The 18,913-nt window shown below is 44.4% G+C and overlaps 1 protein-coding gene, 1 long non-coding RNA gene and 1 pseudogene across 3 annotated transcripts; 1 reads left to right on the top strand and 2 right to left on the bottom strand.

Annotated features, from left to right (window-relative positions):
• The first annotated feature begins 1,757 nt into the window (after positions 1 to 1,757).
• LOC103714432 (protein IRX15-LIKE pseudogene) lies at positions 1,758 to 3,933 on the top strand (annotated as a pseudogene). Its single transcript, XR_015971346.2, has one exon. The product of XR_015971346.2 is annotated as a protein IRX15-LIKE pseudogene (transcript).
• An 8,197-nt stretch (positions 3,934 to 12,130) lies between these two features.
• Positions 12,131 to 13,880, bottom strand: LOC103714422 (uncharacterized protein At4g06744-like). Its single transcript, XM_008801667.6, has one exon. It carries the CDS (start codon positions 13,677 to 13,679, stop codon positions 12,342 to 12,344), a length of 1,338 nt encoding a protein of 445 aa, XP_008799889.4. The 5' UTR covers positions 13,680 to 13,880; the 3' UTR covers positions 12,131 to 12,341.
• Positions 13,881 to 17,780: 3,900 nt separating this feature from the next.
• Positions 17,781 to 18,681, bottom strand: LOC149751653 (uncharacterized). Its single transcript, XR_016397920.1, has 2 exons — positions 18,290 to 18,681; positions 17,781 to 18,187 (listed from the first exon to the last, which is right to left on the bottom strand). It is a non-coding gene; the product is annotated as an uncharacterized LOC149751653 (long non-coding RNA).
• Between the last annotated feature and the right edge of the window lie 232 nt (positions 18,682 to 18,913).

The raw sequence follows: 18,913 nt of genomic DNA, 5'->3' as shown, positions 1-18,913 counted from the left end.
TTCCATTGATCCACCCAATTACCATGGACAAATCGCCTTCCATCCGAATTCTCGGGTACCTAAAGGATTTCGATGGCTCCTCGGAGACCTTTCGATGGCTGCTCTTTGCTACAACCAGCATAGATCAATTTCACCACACAATTTCTCAAGGCAAAACCTGCTGCTTCTAAGTTTTCAGTAACTGATCCATCGAAATTGGTTTTTATTTTCAGAAGACTCATATGGAGAATAAAATAATATCAGCATGACTCACATTCTCTGCAGTATGCTTTGTTTATATCACATAACTTTCTTTTCATTCTAGATTTGTCTACATATTTTTTGGATACCGCTTATGGATGCATGCGTAGAAATTCCTACGCAACCTCCATGTTTGCCATCATTCTTACTTGATACGAGAAACATACCATTCCAACCATTTAAGGTGTCGGTGTTTGTGTCAATTTGCTCGAAGTTATTCAACTAATGCTCCATATCAGCACATAAGTTCGCAAGGATGAGACACATGACACCAAACCATGCACATCAGCAAAGAATAGCACTGGCCATATGGCCATCTTTCTCCAAACCTAACCTGGTCCCAATTCTCACGGTAAGATTCCATTAACTATTACCCAATACCAAACCCCAACTAATGTCGCCTTATTAAACTTTGAGCATGTCAATCAATGCCTAAACTCGTTACCTGACTGAAGCTTTTCTGTGATCCCGTCAGTGTCAATCACTAACTGTTGATTTATCTTCTACAGGAATATCTTACGGGATTCCAAGTCCTACCAACCATTCATCAACTACTAAAGTTCTGTTGATGACAATTTCGTCCTAATTTTCCCAAGGTAAAAGGTCACTTTGCAAGATCCAAAGCTACTTCTGCTCATCTATGGACTTCTGTTTCTGTTAAAGCAAACTAGACTATAGCGAGTGGTCTTGCAACGTTTCGTACGGGAGGAGAACATGGATGGGAATCTGGTGTTTGCTTTCCCAGTACTAAATCCGAATAGTTTATTAGGTAGTGCTCCATTGCCACTTTAATTAAAAATTAAAAAATCATCGCCACTCTAATTAAAAATTAAAAAGCTACCCTTCGATTCATTTTATTCAACTTAAAAAACAAGAGCCAGTTTGGTATTGTTTCTGCTTTATTTCTTTCCCCTCCAATTTTTTTTTTTTTTTTTGGAAATAGACTAAAAATCATATATAATAATACAAAAATGTCAGTAATAGCAAACAAGCCCAATAAACCAACAATTCAATACGTATTAAACTAGATGTATATATCCCAGCTTGAATGAAAATGAGTGATCTTCACTTCAAAATTTTTGACCTGATGCAAATATGGGATGGATCCAAATGGGTGTATAAAAAATGTATACATGCAATCTTTAGCCATTTTGTGGAACGGATCATAAGATTTCAATTATGCGCCTCCCACCCTAAGCAGCCTTGTTGAGAAAGTGCGCCTTGTGGTGCATTTGCACTCAAAAGTGGATGCACTAAGTAGAGCCGGCTCAACTCTTAGACGATTAAGTTTGTCGTCTAAGGCTCCAGCCTCCAAATGCATTTATTATAATGAGTTCCAAGATGAACGTCCAAATACATTGAGGCCTCCGATATATTTGGAGGCCTCAAATGCTATGTATCTACATTAAGACCTCCAAATGCATTTATTTTTGAACCGTATTTCTTATCTAAAAATAATTAATTATTTTTTTTGTTATTTATGCATTCAAATGCATTTATGTTGGTGTCTTTTCCAAATATACTCGTGCTCTTTTAAACGTGGTTCATGAACAAAATACAGACAATATACACCATGATATACATGACATTTCCATGTATTCGCACTCTTCAAGGTATTACTGCACTTGATATCATCCGTATCAGTTGTTCTTCTTCCTCCTTATAAAAGCGAAGCGGAAGACATCGTTCACATCTTCTCTTCCTCCCTCTATTGACACGGAGATATGAAGAAGAGTACCAGCAACATGAGGCTCTTCTTCCTTCAATCCTCACACCACAAGCCGACACCCTCTCTTTCGGGAGCCCGTCACCGCCTCTGCCTCGCGTCCGCTCTTCTTTCTTTCTTCACCTTCGCCTCCCTCCTCTCCCTCTTCTCCTTCTCCTCCTCCACCACCACCACCACCTTACCTCCAAAACTCTCCTCCTCCGCCTCCGCCGCCATCTCCCATCACCCTGCCCTACCGGGCCCCATCTTCGATGCGCTCCTCTTCTACGCCACCTCCTCCTCCGCCCCCGGCCGCATGGCCGACCCCGACCTCCGCGCGGCCGCCGACGTCCTCCGTCGGCGCGCCCCCTGCAACCTCCTCGTCTTCGGCCTCGGCCACGAGTCCCCGCTCTGGCTCGCCCTCAACCACGGTGGCCACACCGTCTTCCTCGACCACAGCGACCTCCACGCCTCCCGATTCGAGGACAAGCACCCAGGCCTCCCGGGCCTCGAGGTCTATGTTGCCGCCTTCCCCACACGCGTCGCCGACCTCCGCCCCCTTCTCGCCGCCGTCCGCCCCGAGGAGGGGAGCCCCCGCGGGCGCTGCCGCCCCGTCCAGGACCTCCTATTCTCCGATTGCCCCCTCGCGCTCTCCGACCTCCCCAACCACCTCTACCGCCTCGCCTGGGACGTCGTCCTCGTCGACGGGCCCCCAGGCTACCGCCCGGAGGCGCCGGGGAGGGCCGCGGCCATCTTCACGGCGGCGGTGCTGGCGAGGTCCGTCGGGGGAGAGGGGACGACGGAGGTGCTGGTCCACGATCACGACAGGGAGTTGGAGAGGGTGTGCAGCGAGGAGTTTCTCTGCCTGGAGAACATGGTAGGCTCCGCCGGGAACCTGGTCCACTTCGTCATCCATCGTGGCCTCGACGCCGGTGGCGGAGGCTTCTGCAAGAACCGCACCGCCACCTCCTAGGCGGAGGTTGGCCGAGGCCTATGTTTAGATTAATTTACCTTTCTTTCTTTTTTCCTTGCGTTTATCCTCTTCTTTTTCCTCTCTTTTCTGAAACATATTTTGTTAGCAGATCTTCTAGAAGATCTAATGCTTCTGACCTCTAGGGAATGGATGGCTAAAACTTTATGTGATTGATCATTAATTAAATAATTAAAATTCGAAAAAGTGGTTTAGAAAGAACTGTAAACTGTAGTGAGTCCGTAGATTCTCATACTATGATATGGATCGCTAGGAACCAGCGATAAAGCAATAATCTGAATTCGACTCCGATTGTCAAACTCGAGTTGTAGTGTGGGTGTCTGGAGACCAGTAACCCACTGAGCTCATCCAAAACTAACCAGATATGTAACATCTGATATGGAAAATAAATCCAATAAACAAGTTTGGATTTGAATTATGTGTATCCATACGAATACATATGTATAATGCATGTGTATGTGTGTGTATATATATATATATATATATATATATATATATATATATATATATATATAAAGAGAGAGACTACGCTCCATTCATCTAGATTCTGAAACAAATTCGATCTCTGAAGCTGGCTGATTCTGTACGAATTCTAAAATAACAAGAGCTTTAGTTAGTAAGTTAACTGAAGCCGTTAAGGAAAAAAGAGAGCATTAATGAGCCTCTTGTACACTCTTCCCCTTTCTTTCTCTTGCAACAGTGCTATGTTTCAAAAAAAAAAAAGTTTACTAATTATTGGGATAGCGATGCCATATTTTTTTTGTTAAAAAAGAGTACTATATTAATTGTTAGGACCTATGTCTGATATTTCTAGGGTATTTTTGTTTACCACCGCATATGAGATATTTATCCTAGAGCATTATATTTATTGACGATAGGTTAGTGGTTATACTTTAAGTATTCCTGTTAATTTCTGAAAAGGAGCATAAAAAAGTAATGAACATCTTCAAACTTTTGCCCGTATGTATCTACTTCCATAAAATTTATATTTATTTTATACTACTTTATGTTTATTGCATCCGAACTTTATGTTTATTCTCTATTATTACTATTTATCATACGTGAGCTCTAGTCTGACCGAAATTACGGGATCGAGTTCTTTTTATTTTTATAATATTTCTATTTATTGGCACAAACTAAGTGTTTATTCCGACGAGATTTGTATCTATTTTTTTACATATTTTCATTTATTTCTGCAGGAAAATGCTTGTTTTTATTTGTCCATAACTAATTTGTATTTACTCTTAAAAATTAATGGAATGGGTCCTAATAACTAATAAAGCGGCGAGTCTATAGGGAAGAGTGAGGACAGTACACTCTCACCCTCTCACATTTCAAAAAAAAAAAGAAACAGAACACACTCCCTTGCTGCTTGTGCAATCCCATTAATACTTTCTTTTTCTTTTTTTTTCTCTCTTAATGGTTCCATTAATCTGTTAACCAGGGCCTTATACTTCAAGATTGGTGTGAAATCAGACGGCTTCGGAGGCGTCCGAATGTGTCTCTAGATCCGATTGATCGAAGCGTAGCCTATACCTCTCTCTGAAGCAAATCTGATCGTCCCTGAAGTAACAAGAGTCCCAATTAACAGTATATAAAACAAAGTCGTTAGGAAAAAAAATATATTAATGGGATGGGACGCGCTACCCACCCATCCCTTGGTACTATCATTTAAAAAAAACACACCCTCTCTTGCTGTCCCCTTCATTAATTATTGGGATCCACTTTATTAATTTTGAAGAGTAAACATAAACTAGCTTTGGATAAACAGAAACATTTAAAAAATAAATATCTAGTCCATGCTGATAAACAAAAATATTACAAAAATAAATAGAAACTCAACCCTCTATCGTTGGTCAGGTTAGAGCTTACTTATGATAAACAGTAATGAAGGATAAATACAAAGTTTGGATGTAGGAAACTCAAAGTATGCAAAATAATAACAAATTTTATGGTAGTAAACACACAAACAGACCATGGATAAGTAGAAATTTATGAGGGTGCCCACTATCTCCTCTTTCGAAATAAAGAGAAATATTCAAAGAATAAACACCGACACCTCCTCAAAGCGACAAAACGAAACGTCACAGAAATATTAGAGACTTGGATCCGAATAATTAATAAAGTGTTATTCTTTTTAGAACGTGGCGCTGCCGCAACGGAGAGAGAATGAGTGGTGTGTGTGTGTCGCTTCCCTTCCCATCGCTTCGTTAGGGCTTTTCTCCGACGTGGACGTGTGGGTTTGGACGGAGTCCAGCGGTCACTGAGGTCCGGTCGCATCCCGAAGAGACAAAGCCACCATGGGTCCCTCAGCCTCGCCAACTCTTAGTTCATCGGACTGATGTTGCGAACTAACCTTGCACGCAAACGGTCCTGCCTCTCCGGCATCACCAGCTGGATTTCACGGTGACTGCAAGCCCCACCTCGTACGACCCAGGCCCAGGACTTCATAGGAACTTCTTAGGAGGCTTGTCCTTGAATCACCGCTCCCCCCGCGGTTTCCTCCTTTGCTATTCCTTCGCTTCGTCAGCTCACGTTTTCTTCAACCCCATCCAGTTACCAGTCGTTTCCTTCTTCCTCTTTTTTTTCTTTTCTTTTTTTCTTTTTTTAATGAAAACAGCAATTCATATAGCTCTAACGTGAGTACATCCTGCCAAATCAAGAAAAAATAAAAAGTACAAGAGTTGGGGTATGCTCCCCACCGATATCCACAAAAACTTTCCGGAATGTCGGACGACGAAGGAGGCGACCCAGTCCGCAGCATTGTTTGCCTCCCTGAACACGTGTGATATATGAACCTTCCTGAACTCCTGGATCAGTCTGCAACACTCTCGGATGAGAGGATGGCCATTATCGTACCTATCCACTTTCCAAGTTCAATCAATCACGATCGATGAATCACCCTCAAGGTACATATACTCTGCGGCCAATGCCCTCCTAACATAAGAGATCCCCTTTCATGCTGCCCGAAGCTCTGTCCCAAGTGCTGTGAGACCAGGTGTGCACCGACCTCCAGCTGCAATCAATCTGCCGAGATGATCTCGAATGACAAAACCAACACCTCCAGACACTCTATCCGCCGACACACTACCATCGAAGTTCAGTTTGAGATGACCAGGGGGTGGGGGCACCCAAGAAACAAGAGCAAAACTGGGCGCTAAAACAGCGGATAGGGCACCCCAGATACCCCCGGTCAACCCAGAAGAGAACGAAATGGTAGCAGAAATGACCTCCCCTGCATGATGCATAGTCTTGTCCACCACCAACCACATAGGCAACCTCCAGCCCTCAAATAGACTGGCATTCTGTCCAACCATATATGGTAGGCCAGGTATGCCCGCCGAATCCCGACCTCACGAGAACTAGGGCACCTCACAGATACTCTTAGCAGATGAATCAGATGCAGACTCTAACGAGTGAGGCAACAACCCTGGGGACCCACTCCATATCGCCCTGGCCCTGGGACACCTCAAGAGGACATGATCAATCGTCTCCTCTGTATCCGCATACACCTCACAACACTGAGTAATCTGCACACCACACCGCGCTAACAAGCTCTTGGTCGGAAGGCAACCCCACGCCACCTTCCAGACGAAAAGGGCGACTCTTGGGTGTATCCGCATTTTCCAGATCCAACCTCCCTCAATCTGCCGAGCCGGCTTCCTACTAATCAAAGCCTGAAGATTCCTGTCTCGCACTCGCGTTCGCCCTGTAGGCACCCAAACAAGCCTGTCTGACTCCTCTCGGGCAGGGATCGGGGTCGCCAGGACCACCTCCGCTAACTCCCTCCCAGAAGCCTCCCGAGTCAGACTCTCTCTCCAACAGCCCCTATTGTGATCCAACAGATCACTGACCCTATATCCAGCTAGCCTCGCCGTGTCCACCGTAGTCGGCAGCCAACTGATCGGTAGCTCAGTAACCCAGTTATCCTCCAGGACATCAATCGACTGGCCATCACCAACAGCCCATCTAATCTCTGGAAGCACCAGTGCGGCTCTGGCACATATCTCCCTCCAAACTGGTGATCGATGATGACTCTCATAAGTACTAGGTAGTAGACTGCAATACTTGACCCTCATCAAGGAAGACCACATACTATCAGACTCCAGCACAAATTTGGCAGCATGTCGGGCCGCAAGAGCCTTCCATCTCGACAGCAAAGACTGCACCCCCAAATCTCCGTGCCTGGTCGGCGAACAAACAACCTCCCAACCTCCCAAACCTTCCTTTCAAACCGAGTTCTCTCTAAGGATCTACTTTTTGGGGAGCCCTTCTTCTTCATCAGCTTCAATTGGTCTAGCAATTACTAAATTATAATTTTGTGTCGACTGTTGTATCTGTATCCCTTCGATAGATGCATCACCATCATGAAAATTGAATACACGAAACAGTAACTTCTTTTTACAAGGCCATGCCTTGCTCTCTCTGCTATATTCTGTTTCCAGTGAACGAAAAATCTGGAAACTAACAACCAACTGTATGATCAAGGAGACTCACCTATGCAGTTTGGAAGAATAGAAAACAGGAGGAACTAATAAATCAGCCATGAACATTTTGACTAATTTGACTATGCATAGGGAATACCACTCTCTCCCGGGCTGTTACAGAAGCATGACTTCGCCAAGAGAAGAAAGAATGTGATTAACTTGATAAGATACATAGAGAAAAATCATGTAAATTTGGGCAAGTGCATGCATAGGTGTGGATATGAACCACTAAGTTTATCACAACCAGAGCAAACAGTATGCTTGCTTACATGATTTTCTGTATGTATGCGCATAATGCTTCCAAACAAAAAGATTTGCTGGCATATGAATTGATCGTAGTACCAGGAGAATCTAAACGTTTCAGAAGTCCTTGCATGCATTGACAGATTATAGATAGTGCACAGAAAGTAGCCAAAACATGCAAGATGCGCATGACCAAGAGGGCTAGGAACATTATGATATCTTAGAAGGCAATGTATTGAATAGTCTTGGATGATTACCAGAAAAATTAAGAAAAATAGATGGTGGTCATCAGTTTGGTACGGTACACATCAATTTGGTTTAGTCATCAATTCTCAGCACCCATTCTCCATTGCTAGTTACACAACTCATCTACAACCTGGAGAAATCAAATGAGGATATACATGAGATACATGTTATATACATAAAGCAAAGTCCATCCTCAAAGACATCCATAGGAGGCAAGTGATGTACCATTCGCAACATCAACTTGTACATACAAGGCTATTGTTATCTTTGCAACTGTGAAACAATTATGCACAAATCATTCAGTACAAATCATCATAATTTTTAATTTATTCATAGTTTCTATCCTACATCTATGCAAATTTAGGCATGAAGGAAGCCAACAATGCGATATCTTAATACCAACCCTACCTACAAACAGGAAATCCAACATTTTCAACACAACTAACTCCTTCAAGCATATCTTCAAAATGAAGATATTAAATCAGTGAAACTACCTAGGTTGAGTGGCTACATCAGCATGCCCATAAAACAACCTGAAATATTAGATAATACAGTATATGTTTAGTTCTTAGATGAAAGTCTTTTTGATTATAGTTCTTAGATCAAAGTCATCGGTTTCCTTAAACATGTCTATTGATCATGCCAGTCATATTTCGATCTTAAATAAAACTCATTGGTTTCTTCAAGCATGATAAGTTTGTTCCAGTTAACGAGTTATTTTTATTAAACATACCGACATGTATTCGCATACTTCCAACCAAACTATTTAAGAATCTTTATTTGCTCACTCATAGATGAAACAACATCTGATTCAAGATTTCATTTCATTGTTTACTTCATGTTATGTTATTCATGAACATATAGAACCAAAGGCAGAAGATTAAACTTATCCACAAGGTGCTTCAAAGAGGATTCAAGAATCTAACTAACAAATACATAACTAAAGACAACATTGCATGAATCTCTATTCACTATACTATTCATCAGTCGAGAGATTTGAGTGGAAAGGCCCCTACCCAATTAAGTGTCCTCATCAGAAGGGATGGAGTAAAGAAAACACCAACCTGCCAAACCACTGGATTCTCAAGCATCATAGGTTCGTTCCGGTTGATGAGTTCCTTTTTCATTCAATATACCAAATATAGTCCTATATTTTTAACCAAACTATTTAGAAATCTCGGATTGCTTTTCTATAAATCAAGAAACCTCTGCTGAATTTGAGATATTATTATTTGTCATCATTCTTGTTGTGTTATTTTTATCATTAAACAGAAGTGTCCATGTGAGGATCAGTCTGGGCGTGTGTTTAGTTCACATTTGTTATTCCTCGGTAGATCTTTGGTACTTAATAGGATCAAGAAATCCAAATAATACCTTTCGGCTAGCTATTTTGATTGAGGTGCTGGTTGTTGCAAATGATATCAGATTCGAACCCGATCTATAAAGTATATGGACTATGAGATACTGCAGCACAGATCAATCAAGGCTAACCACAAGCCAATCGTGATACTTGTGATTATATTTAAATAGATTTAAAACCACCTGTCGAGGACGTCAGAGCTTAAATGGAGGGAGAATATGAGAACTGTGCAGGACATCAATCTTGCAGAGAAAGGGGACAGGATCCGGGTTCTTGGGAGGTCTCATTCGCCTTGACCACGACGACATCGTCCTCGTCCTGCTTCTTTATAGGAGCCGACGGAGGAGGAGGAGGAGCGGAGCGGGTCCGGAGAAAGGCCATAGAGGCAAGAGGAGTTGAGGAGATCGAGGTCAAGAGCCATGCTGGGCCCGGCTTGGAATGTTGGGCGTCAACATTGAATATGTTACTGGGCCTGCTGTTGATAAGCAGTGCCAAGCACTGCATTTCCGCATGATCATCTGAGAAATATGCTCGCATTGCTGGCTTGGGTATCAAAGCTGCTATATGACCTTCATCTGGTTTTTTTTTTTTTTTATCTCGTTCAATATCTTGGTAGATATACTGGTTTGTATCTACAATAAGCACGTATCGATACAGTATAATATACACATAGGCTATGTTTATGTCAAACCGATATAGCCCAATATATGGCCAGCATGATATTAAAATATCAGCTAATATTTGCTAATCCACCTTTTAGAATTCTTAAATTATACTTTAGTTATTAATTATTTAAATCAATCACTAAATTAATACAATAGTTAATAAGTGTTTATCATAATAATCAAGAGCTGGGAAATCTTAATTTTTTTTAATAGCTGCTGAGATTTCCAAGATCTCGCACCTATCCATTGTGGTCTTGGACTCCTTTCTTGGAAGGGAGAAATTACTGTATCCTAGGATTATTCTTCATTAAATTCATTACCTTGTAGAACCTTGAAGACTCTATCAAGCTGGTGATATCAATTCTGATTTTGATGTGTATGCATTACAAGTCAATGGAAAGCTTTCCAGAGAAGTGGAGGATGCATCATCCCTAGGCATCCCTAGGCATCTTCATCACCCACCACAAGCACCACAATCTATTGTCTATTGATGGGGATGGTGCAGATGCTCTTGAAACCATCTGAGTCGTGACACAATCATACTTAATCATTCACTCAAAGAAGCTATTTGATTTGAAGTATTTTCTCTAGTTTTGCACTATCGCAATGGCATAAAACATGCTTCGTCAGAAAAGGGAGTGCACTCTCACCTCATTGTGGGTGGTCCTCCAAACGCACTTGGTCCATCCTCCCAACTTGTTCAATTTCATATTGTAAACAAACGCTCCAATGAATAAATGATTCACACAAGGATCTATTTATTTTCTCCTAATTGAGGAGGGGTCTGAACTCAAGTTCGATTGAAATGGAGCGCTTTCATTTACTTGTTTGCCATAATTGAACCTATACACCTAAACCCAAATTCTCAATTCATCCAAAAGGATTGAATTTGACATGGAAAGGGAAATCCAGTTCCAAATGCGTAAACAAAATATTTTAACTTTTTTCCACTTACTTTGTTCTTGTCTGTGAGCTATTCAAACAATGTTTAAATGATACATATGATAAAAATAATTCGATGGCGATTTCTCTATATATGCATCATTTTCATGTAAAACAAGCATCTGAAATCAAATTCTCAAAGCTATAGTTTCACACACTCCAAAAGGTTATATGCTTGATTCGATGGGTAGTGGCTTACTTTCAGTGACTTTTAATTTCTTTAAGTTGAGCTGGCCCGGGAGAGGTTCTATTCCCACCGTTTAGTTTATACCCATCCTCTCCATTATTTGGGCCGAAGGCCCGGTTGGACTGAGTCATGAAACCGGTTACTCGGTAATGGGAATCAAAACGAAAATGGACATCCTCTAAAACCAAACTCCCCTGCTCCAATGGCCCGGGCACCGTAGAGTGCTATGCATCCTTAGATAGTCGCTATTAGAAGATGGACGGCTATCAAATAGCGCATACATATACATGGTATACGCTTATGGACTGTCTTATTTGATGACTATCCATTTCTTGATGGTGGCCATTCAGACTGCACAGCATATAGCGGTGCCATGTGCCGCTATAAAGAATCCGTGCTCCCATGTCCTTTTTCTTAAATATCTAAAGATCATATTATCCAAACTAAAATTTAGCCGTCAATAACTTTGCTATATTGAATTCAACGAAATTCCGAACCGACAAATCAAGATTCAAATTCTTGTGGGACACATGTATCCTCATTTTTCTATAGAACAGGATGCCCCACTATCCCGTTCACTCATCCCACTAGTTAAACAATGTCACTCTCGCTTCCTTTTTTTCCTCTTTTTTTTTTCTACCTTTTTTTTTTTGCTTTTCTTTTTCTTTCTTTCTTTCTGCCTTTTTCTTCTCTTTTTTTTTCTTTTTTTTTCTTCATTTCTTTCTTTTATTTTATTTATTTATTTATTTCTCTCTTTCCTCATCGCTCCTATTCCGGTTCCATTTTCTTATATAAACAGAAATTATCCTTCGTCCAACCGAGACATAAAATCTTGCTTCATATCCCAACATAAAGGCATCCAGGTCTCACCCAAACTGGATCGCTCAAATCCCTCATCCTAAACCTAAACAACCTTTTCCCTCGGACTTTGACGGCCTACCGAAGCCGAAACATCAGAACAGCTCACATCAAGAATGATTAATGTTGCGTCCTTCGCGATCCATAAAGTCGCGGACACTAAGCACTTGTTTAAGACACATTCCCGTGTGCGTTTCTAGCACATAAAATCACAAACATTCTTTTCCATTCCACAATTCCCCTCGCATACAAACAGACGGCAACAAACCTGTCACGGCTTCAAATTAAGTACAACAAATCATAGAATAGGTCGCATTAACTGGTGCTTCCTGGCCGTATTCTCTCTTCTTATTGACGGTTAATTAAGGATACAACCATGACCATAATGGAGAAAATAATTCCAGCAGAGCATCCATATTAGTTGCCATCCCGCCGGTGAAGCGCCTTGTAGGCCGTGTACGGGTGCGGAGCCTCCGCCTGCCGCTGCATGGCCTCCGGCGTCCGAGGCGTTGCCGGCGGGACGGGGCACTCGCAAGGAATGAAGTGCAAGAAGGGGCAGTAGTGCTTGGGCTGCGCGAAGAACCACCAGCATTCGGCCGGGTGCCGCTGCTCGGGAAAGCCCGGTATGCAGTTCTGCCGCACGTCCAGCACCCCGCTCTTTACCAGTTCCCAGCAGCTGTGCCCGATCCACGTAAAGTAATTCCCCGAGAGAGATAAGTTGGCCAACTGGCCCGTCTTCGCAAGCCGGCACACGACGTCCGGCACGTTCCCGTAGAGAAAATTGCCGGCCAAGTTCAGCTGCTCCACCTTCTGCAGGCATCCGAAGGAAAGCGGGATCGGCCCGGTTATCTGATTAAATCCGGCGTCGAACACGGTCGCTTCACTTAGTAATCCGATCTCATACGGCAGGCAGCCTGAAAGCCGGTTGTTGAGGAAGAGCACTTCGAGAAGAGTGCTCCCGGCCTTGGATATGGATTTCGGGATGGGGCCGGTGAAGCCGTTGTTGGCCAAGGTTAAATAGGCCACCGTCGTATAGCCGAGGTTGGCAGGCAGGGGTTGGTTGAAGTTGTTGTTGTTGAGGAAAAGGACGTCGAGGGCGATATTGAAGATGGAGGAAGGCACGGTGCCGGCGAAGAGGTTGAAGCGGAGGTCGAGGAAGGTGAGGTTGGCGAGGGGGAGGACGTTGCCGGGGAAGGAGCCGGACATGTTGTTGTTGCTGACGTCGAGCTCGTAGAAGTATTGGAGGGGGGTGAGATCGGGGATGGTGCCGGTGAAGTTGTTGGAGTTGGCATGGAAAAGGGCGAGGTCGGGGAGCTGGTCGATGAAGCCGGCGATGGTCGGGGCGCAGAGGTGGAAGCCGTTGAAGTCGACGGAGGCGATGGTCGGGGTGTTGGGGGAGTCCGGCGGGGCCTCGCAGTAGAATCCTTGGTAGGTGCAGGGGAGGTTGCCGACCCAGGTCCCGGTCACGTTGTTGGGGTCGCAGGTGATGGTCTTCTTGAAGCGCTGGATTACCATGTAGGCGTAGTATTGCTTCGGGTTGGGGAAGTCAGATGGCTGGGGGTCTCTGCCGCCACCACCACCGCCGCCGCCGCCGCCGATGCCAGAGCCGGTGCCGACGCCGATTTCTATGGTCTCTCTTTGCGGGGTTTGGAGTGAAGTGCTGGAGTGGGCATGGAGGAAGGAAGATCTATGGAGGAATAAAATGAGGAGGAGGAGGAGTTTTATACGGAAGTAGCAGCACTCTCCAACTGCCATCTTAGTTTTCGTTTGCTTGATGACAAATGATCCTATAGCGAAGCCGTGGCAACCACGGTGGAGAGGAGTTAAATAAAGGTGGTGGAAGAGAAGCTGAAAGGTTTTTTTGTTCTGGATTATAACTGGACGAAGAGGGATGATTAGAAAGAGTGGCGATGGTGGGAGGGGAGGGAGAATGGGGCGAATAAATAGCGGCGGACAATGTCGCGACTCGCGAGTAGAATGATGCTTTAAAAAAGAAAATGCGAATAGTAGAATGATGCTTTAAAAAAGAAAATGCGAATAGTACGTAGAATGATGCTTTAAAAAAGAAAATGCGAATAATATTGTGGTGGTGGTCTCCGCTGCCCGTCCCGGTGAAAGAGGCTCCCAAACATGGTTGATGGTAGCCCACCCATTGCTGAGCCGGTATTTCGTTCAAGTAAAGCTCGCTGCCAAGCTCCCAACCAATCGGTCAAAATCCAGTCTTATAACCAGGATTTCAAAATCCCTCCTCAGCTGGTGATACTTTGACCAGCGAGTGATTTTTTAAACCGTCCAGACAAAATATATAGAGAATGATGCTTGAGTGAAATATCCGCATATGGCTCTGGGCATATGCCATAGGTTACTAAAGAGTAAAGACGGCCTATCCATACGTTCGAACTCCTCTGCAATGGGAAGGACCTTCGACCTAAGTACTCTTGAGCCCTCATATGCTTTTTGTATTGTCCTTTTGCCACTTTCACGATACTTTCATTGTTTTTTGGAGAGTTTATTTGATTTAAGTATCGGAGAATCCTCCATCGAACACTCTCTAATAAGAGAACTTTTTTGTTTTTGTTGTTTTCGATCGGATCCAATATTAGAGTGAAGATCGAGTACAGTTTTCTCTTTCCAACACCATCTTAATTATGAGGAATGGCAAAGTTGGAACCATCGCCATTCCAGCGGGTGGTTCTATATACACCCCCCCTATTGCTCAGGACACCCCCAAAAAATTAAAAAAAAAATAAATACTCTCTACACCCCCCCATTTGCTAAGGACACCCCTAAAAAATTAAAAATACCTAAATTACCCCCCACCCTCCCCACCCCCTCACCTAAATTGCTCTCTACACCCCCCAAACCCCCCCCCCCACCCCGCTCTTCCCCTCCAAAACACCCGTAACCCTTCCGCCCAAAAAACCTCGCCGGCGGCCAAACCCCCTCCGTCTCCCCCTTCTCCCTCTCGTCGCCGGTCGGTGCAGTGCACCTCGCCAACGCCCAAAACCCCCCCGTTCCCCCTTCTCCCTCTCGTCGCCGGCATTCTCCCGATCTCCGACCACCTCGCCGGCTTCTCCCGGAACCACCTCCCCGGCCATCTCCCGAGCAACGAGAACCTCGCCGGCGCCTCCACGACCACCTCGAGGTAGCTCCCCCCCCCCCCGCCTCCAGTGCTCCGTTCGGCACTGGATCGCCGAACAGAACCCTTCTGTTCGGCTGAACAGTGCCGAACAGAAGCCCTCTGTTCGGCAACCCTCAACCGAACAGAAGGCTTTTGTTCGGCTTTGTGCAGCCGAACAGAAGCCTTCTGTTCGGCACTGTGCAGCCGAACAGAAGGCTTCTGGTGCCAAATCGCGTGCCGTGCTGAATTTTGTGCCGAACATTTATGTATGCAATTGAATTATTTTCTTTGATATAGCCTAACATTGAATTTCTATATTTTCAGACATGGATCCCCGTCCCGCCAGAGTTAGACCTACGGCGTCAGCTAGGAGACGTCGTGCTAGGATTGCTTCTCCCGAGCCTGCTCATATGCCATCGGACTCTCCTGAGTCAGAGCATGATGATATGCCCGCTAGGGGCGAAGACGATGAGTCCGTTGGACCATGTCCAGGAGGTCCAGAGGATGAGCCCGTCCTGATCAGTTTCAGGACGCATATAGCAGCTTCCATCTGGAGGCAACAGGTATTGTTTATTTGTTATAGCATTATATTTTGTTTATTGATGTTTTATAAAGTAGTAGTAATTATACATTTATATTACAGGAATGAGCTCCACTAAAGTGCATGAACCATACTGCCAAGGTTGGTGAATGGAAGTGGTGGTCTTCAAACCAACCAAATACCAGGTTCAGAGCACTATTGAGGCAGTCGGGCCTCGTAGAGTTAGTACAGTGCTCTTATCGATTCATCGATAAGATTCTGATTTCGGGCTTCGTAGAGAGATGGCAGCCCGAGACGAACACCTTCCATATACCATTTGGCGAGATCACTATCACGTTGGATGTTGTATCCGCCATTTTAGGGATTCCTGTCGCAGGTTCCTCAGTATCAGTTTCTCCTGAGAGGATGAGTGATCGGGATGCTGAGGAGCTACTTGTGGAGTTGTTGGGGGTGTCAGCTGGAGACGCGCGTCAGGAGGTACTGTCATCGCGCGGTCAGTCTGTGAGGATGGAGTGGCTGAGGACTCAGTTTCACTCTGTATCTGATAGAGACAGGCAGCAGAGGATAGAGTGTGCAGCACGAGCCTATTTGTTATTTTTGTTAGGCTGCACACTCTTTGCTGATAAGAGTGAGACCAGGGTGCCTATAGCGTATCTGTGTTTACTGCGGGATCTGGATAGGGTGAGCACATATGCCTGGGGTACAGCTGCCTTAGCATATTTGTATCGGCAGTTGGGGATTGCGTCGAGGTCATCAGTGAGACAGATCAGTGGTTATATGACGCTTCTGCAGGCATGGATTTATGAGCATTTTCCAGCACTCAGTCCTCACCCGTCGCTCGAGTATACTGATGCCAGTCCCCGCGTGCACCGCTGGATGCCCGGTACTCCATCCCGTACCACGATGGACCATTTAGTGGTTCTACGTGAGTCATTGGACCTTTTGAGCATCGATGAGGTACGTATCATATTACCATTTGCTTGTGTTTGTCAGTACATTTAATATGCGATATAGTATAAAACTGAAATGGACCTTTTGTTTTACAGGTTATTTGGGATCCCCATCATCGACTTCGGGGAGATCGCCCATATATACCCGTCGCATTTTTTAGTGGCTCCATCAAGTGCCTTGATATCGTAGAACCCTATCATCCAGAAAGGGTTCTTAGACAGTTTGGTCGTATTCAGACCATCCCTCGAGCGCCACTAGCCCCTACGCGAGCCAACAGAGGTTCCACAGCAGGCTCGTACCGGATACATTACTCCTATATGGATCAGCTTTGGGAGCGGTGGGAGGACCACGTGCTGAGCCAGGCGAGCAGGAGCCACCCAGTTACCCGGCCATCAGACAGCGTACCGGGATACATGGAGTGGTATCTCCGTATCACGCACGTTGCAGTTCAGCCTCCTCATCTGCGCTCGAGTACTCATTCTGGAGCTAGGGGAGGTCATGATGATGCTGACATGCACCGGCGGCGTAATGCAGCTGCACTCGGTATCAGTACCGACATTGTACGGATGGGTCCCTCAGAGGCTACGTCACTAGGTGCCGGGCACCTATATGATGCTATTTCTCAGATGCATCTGGTACTTCTGGGTGATGAGCCTGGCCCGAGTACAGCACCCTCTCATTCGGATCCAGGACCCTCTCATTCGGACGTACAGCAGTACACGCGTCGACGATGGCGTCATAGGGATTGATGATGGAGCCTTTGTAATCTTTGTAAAGCCTTTGATATTAATGAAAAATATATATTTTTGGTACATTTACGTGTAATCTTTGTAAAGCCTGGCCCGTTCTATTTTACACAAATATAACAGTGCACATAACAATCAATCTAACAATGCGAAGACAGATATTTTTTGATTTATATTGATGATGGAGTTTCAAAAATTGTACATATATAAACAATCAATCTAACTCTACTGTCTTGCCTCCACCTCCCCCTGAGGAGATGGAGTCCCGTGGGGGGTTTGACCCTGAATCTGATACGACTGATGTTCTGCCTCCACCTCCCCCTGAGGTACCTCCAAATGTTGTTCCAATCAAAGCTGACCCTGGACAAAGTTCCCCTCCAAAAAAGGCAGCAAAGCCTAAGAGGGTGCCAGTGGCAAGACCTGGCCTTGCAAGGAGAGGGCAGCCGATTAACCTCTTAACCAAGAACATCACAGAGCCCTCTTTTCCAACAAATGTGTTAATCATCTGCTCAAGCTTGTCACCGTTAAGTTCTTGTACATCAGAAAGGTCTATTAGTTCCCCTGTTTGATTTGTTTGCTCCCACCAGCTCTTAAGTATGTTTCTGTTTACATCTGAAATCTCAACGGAAACAACAGTCGTCATATGTATTCCCAGTTGATGATGGAGTTTCACAGTACATGACTCTAAGAGCCCAAAAAAATTTACAACTTTCAAAAATTGTACATATATAAATAATCAATCTAACTCTACTGTCTCGCTAATTATAACATTAGGTGAGATGCTCTCTTTGAACTGTTGAATCCGTGCTTCATATGAATTTTCCCATCCGGTAGCACAAGGAAGATGATATTTTCGCCAGTTGGTCGCTACTGGCGGAACGGGATGTTCCGGCAACAAGAACACCTTCAAAATTAGAAATAAGAAAATATTAATAGCTACAAAATTATAAATAAGCAAAATTAAATAAGCAAAATTAAATATTCGCAAGTGTTGTGAACGTAGTACCTCAACAAAATGATTTCCATTTACGAATCCGATAGCGATATCTTTGCGGGATAGAAGAGGTACTGGCACAGAACGGAGAGGTAGGAAGGTCAGACATTGTTGCAACGAGAGATGGTATAGGACAACATTATAGCAGGATGCTATAAGATGACCCATGTCCGGCATAGTCATCCATCTGTCATATGGTGGACAATCATCATAATATGATAATGCATGAGTGATCTCAGCAATCGTCCCTTCCACACCATATAATGTGCGATAGTGGTCCGAATGACATTGCAACTCTTGCAATAAATCCTTCCTAACACGCACCCAGTCATCTTCTCCAAATCCCAGTAAGTCAGCTATTGCCCTAAATCCGCAATTCCCATCAGCTTTTACATCCTTGATATGCTGGATGTATGCTGGATGTATGCTGGATAGCATCAATATAGATAATGGGCGTATGTGACTGGGCTCTAATACGAAAAACCTGCAAATAATATCAAATGATAGAAAATATGTAACAATGGCAGAACATGTCCCGTATCGGCACATCTCGGCACGGCACATCCCGTATCGGCACATCTCGGCACGGCACATCCCGTATCGGCACATCTCGGCACGGCACATCCCGTATCGGCA

This window comes from Phoenix dactylifera, chromosome 11 (assembly GCF_051530095.1).
Source record: "Phoenix dactylifera cultivar Ajwa chromosome 11, Ajwa_hap1_PhDact_Kaust_v1.1, whole genome shotgun sequence".
In the NCBI taxonomy this organism is placed as follows: Eukaryota; Viridiplantae; Streptophyta; class Magnoliopsida; order Arecales; family Arecaceae; genus Phoenix; species Phoenix dactylifera.
This window is presented reverse-complemented; position numbering and strand designations above follow the sequence as displayed.

Bases quoted from the DNA above. Each gene is read 5' to 3' on its own strand.
- LOC103714422 (XM_008801667.6), bottom strand. From the start codon at position 13,679: ATGGCAGTTGGAGAGTGCTGCTACTTCCGTATAAAACTCCTCCTCCTC.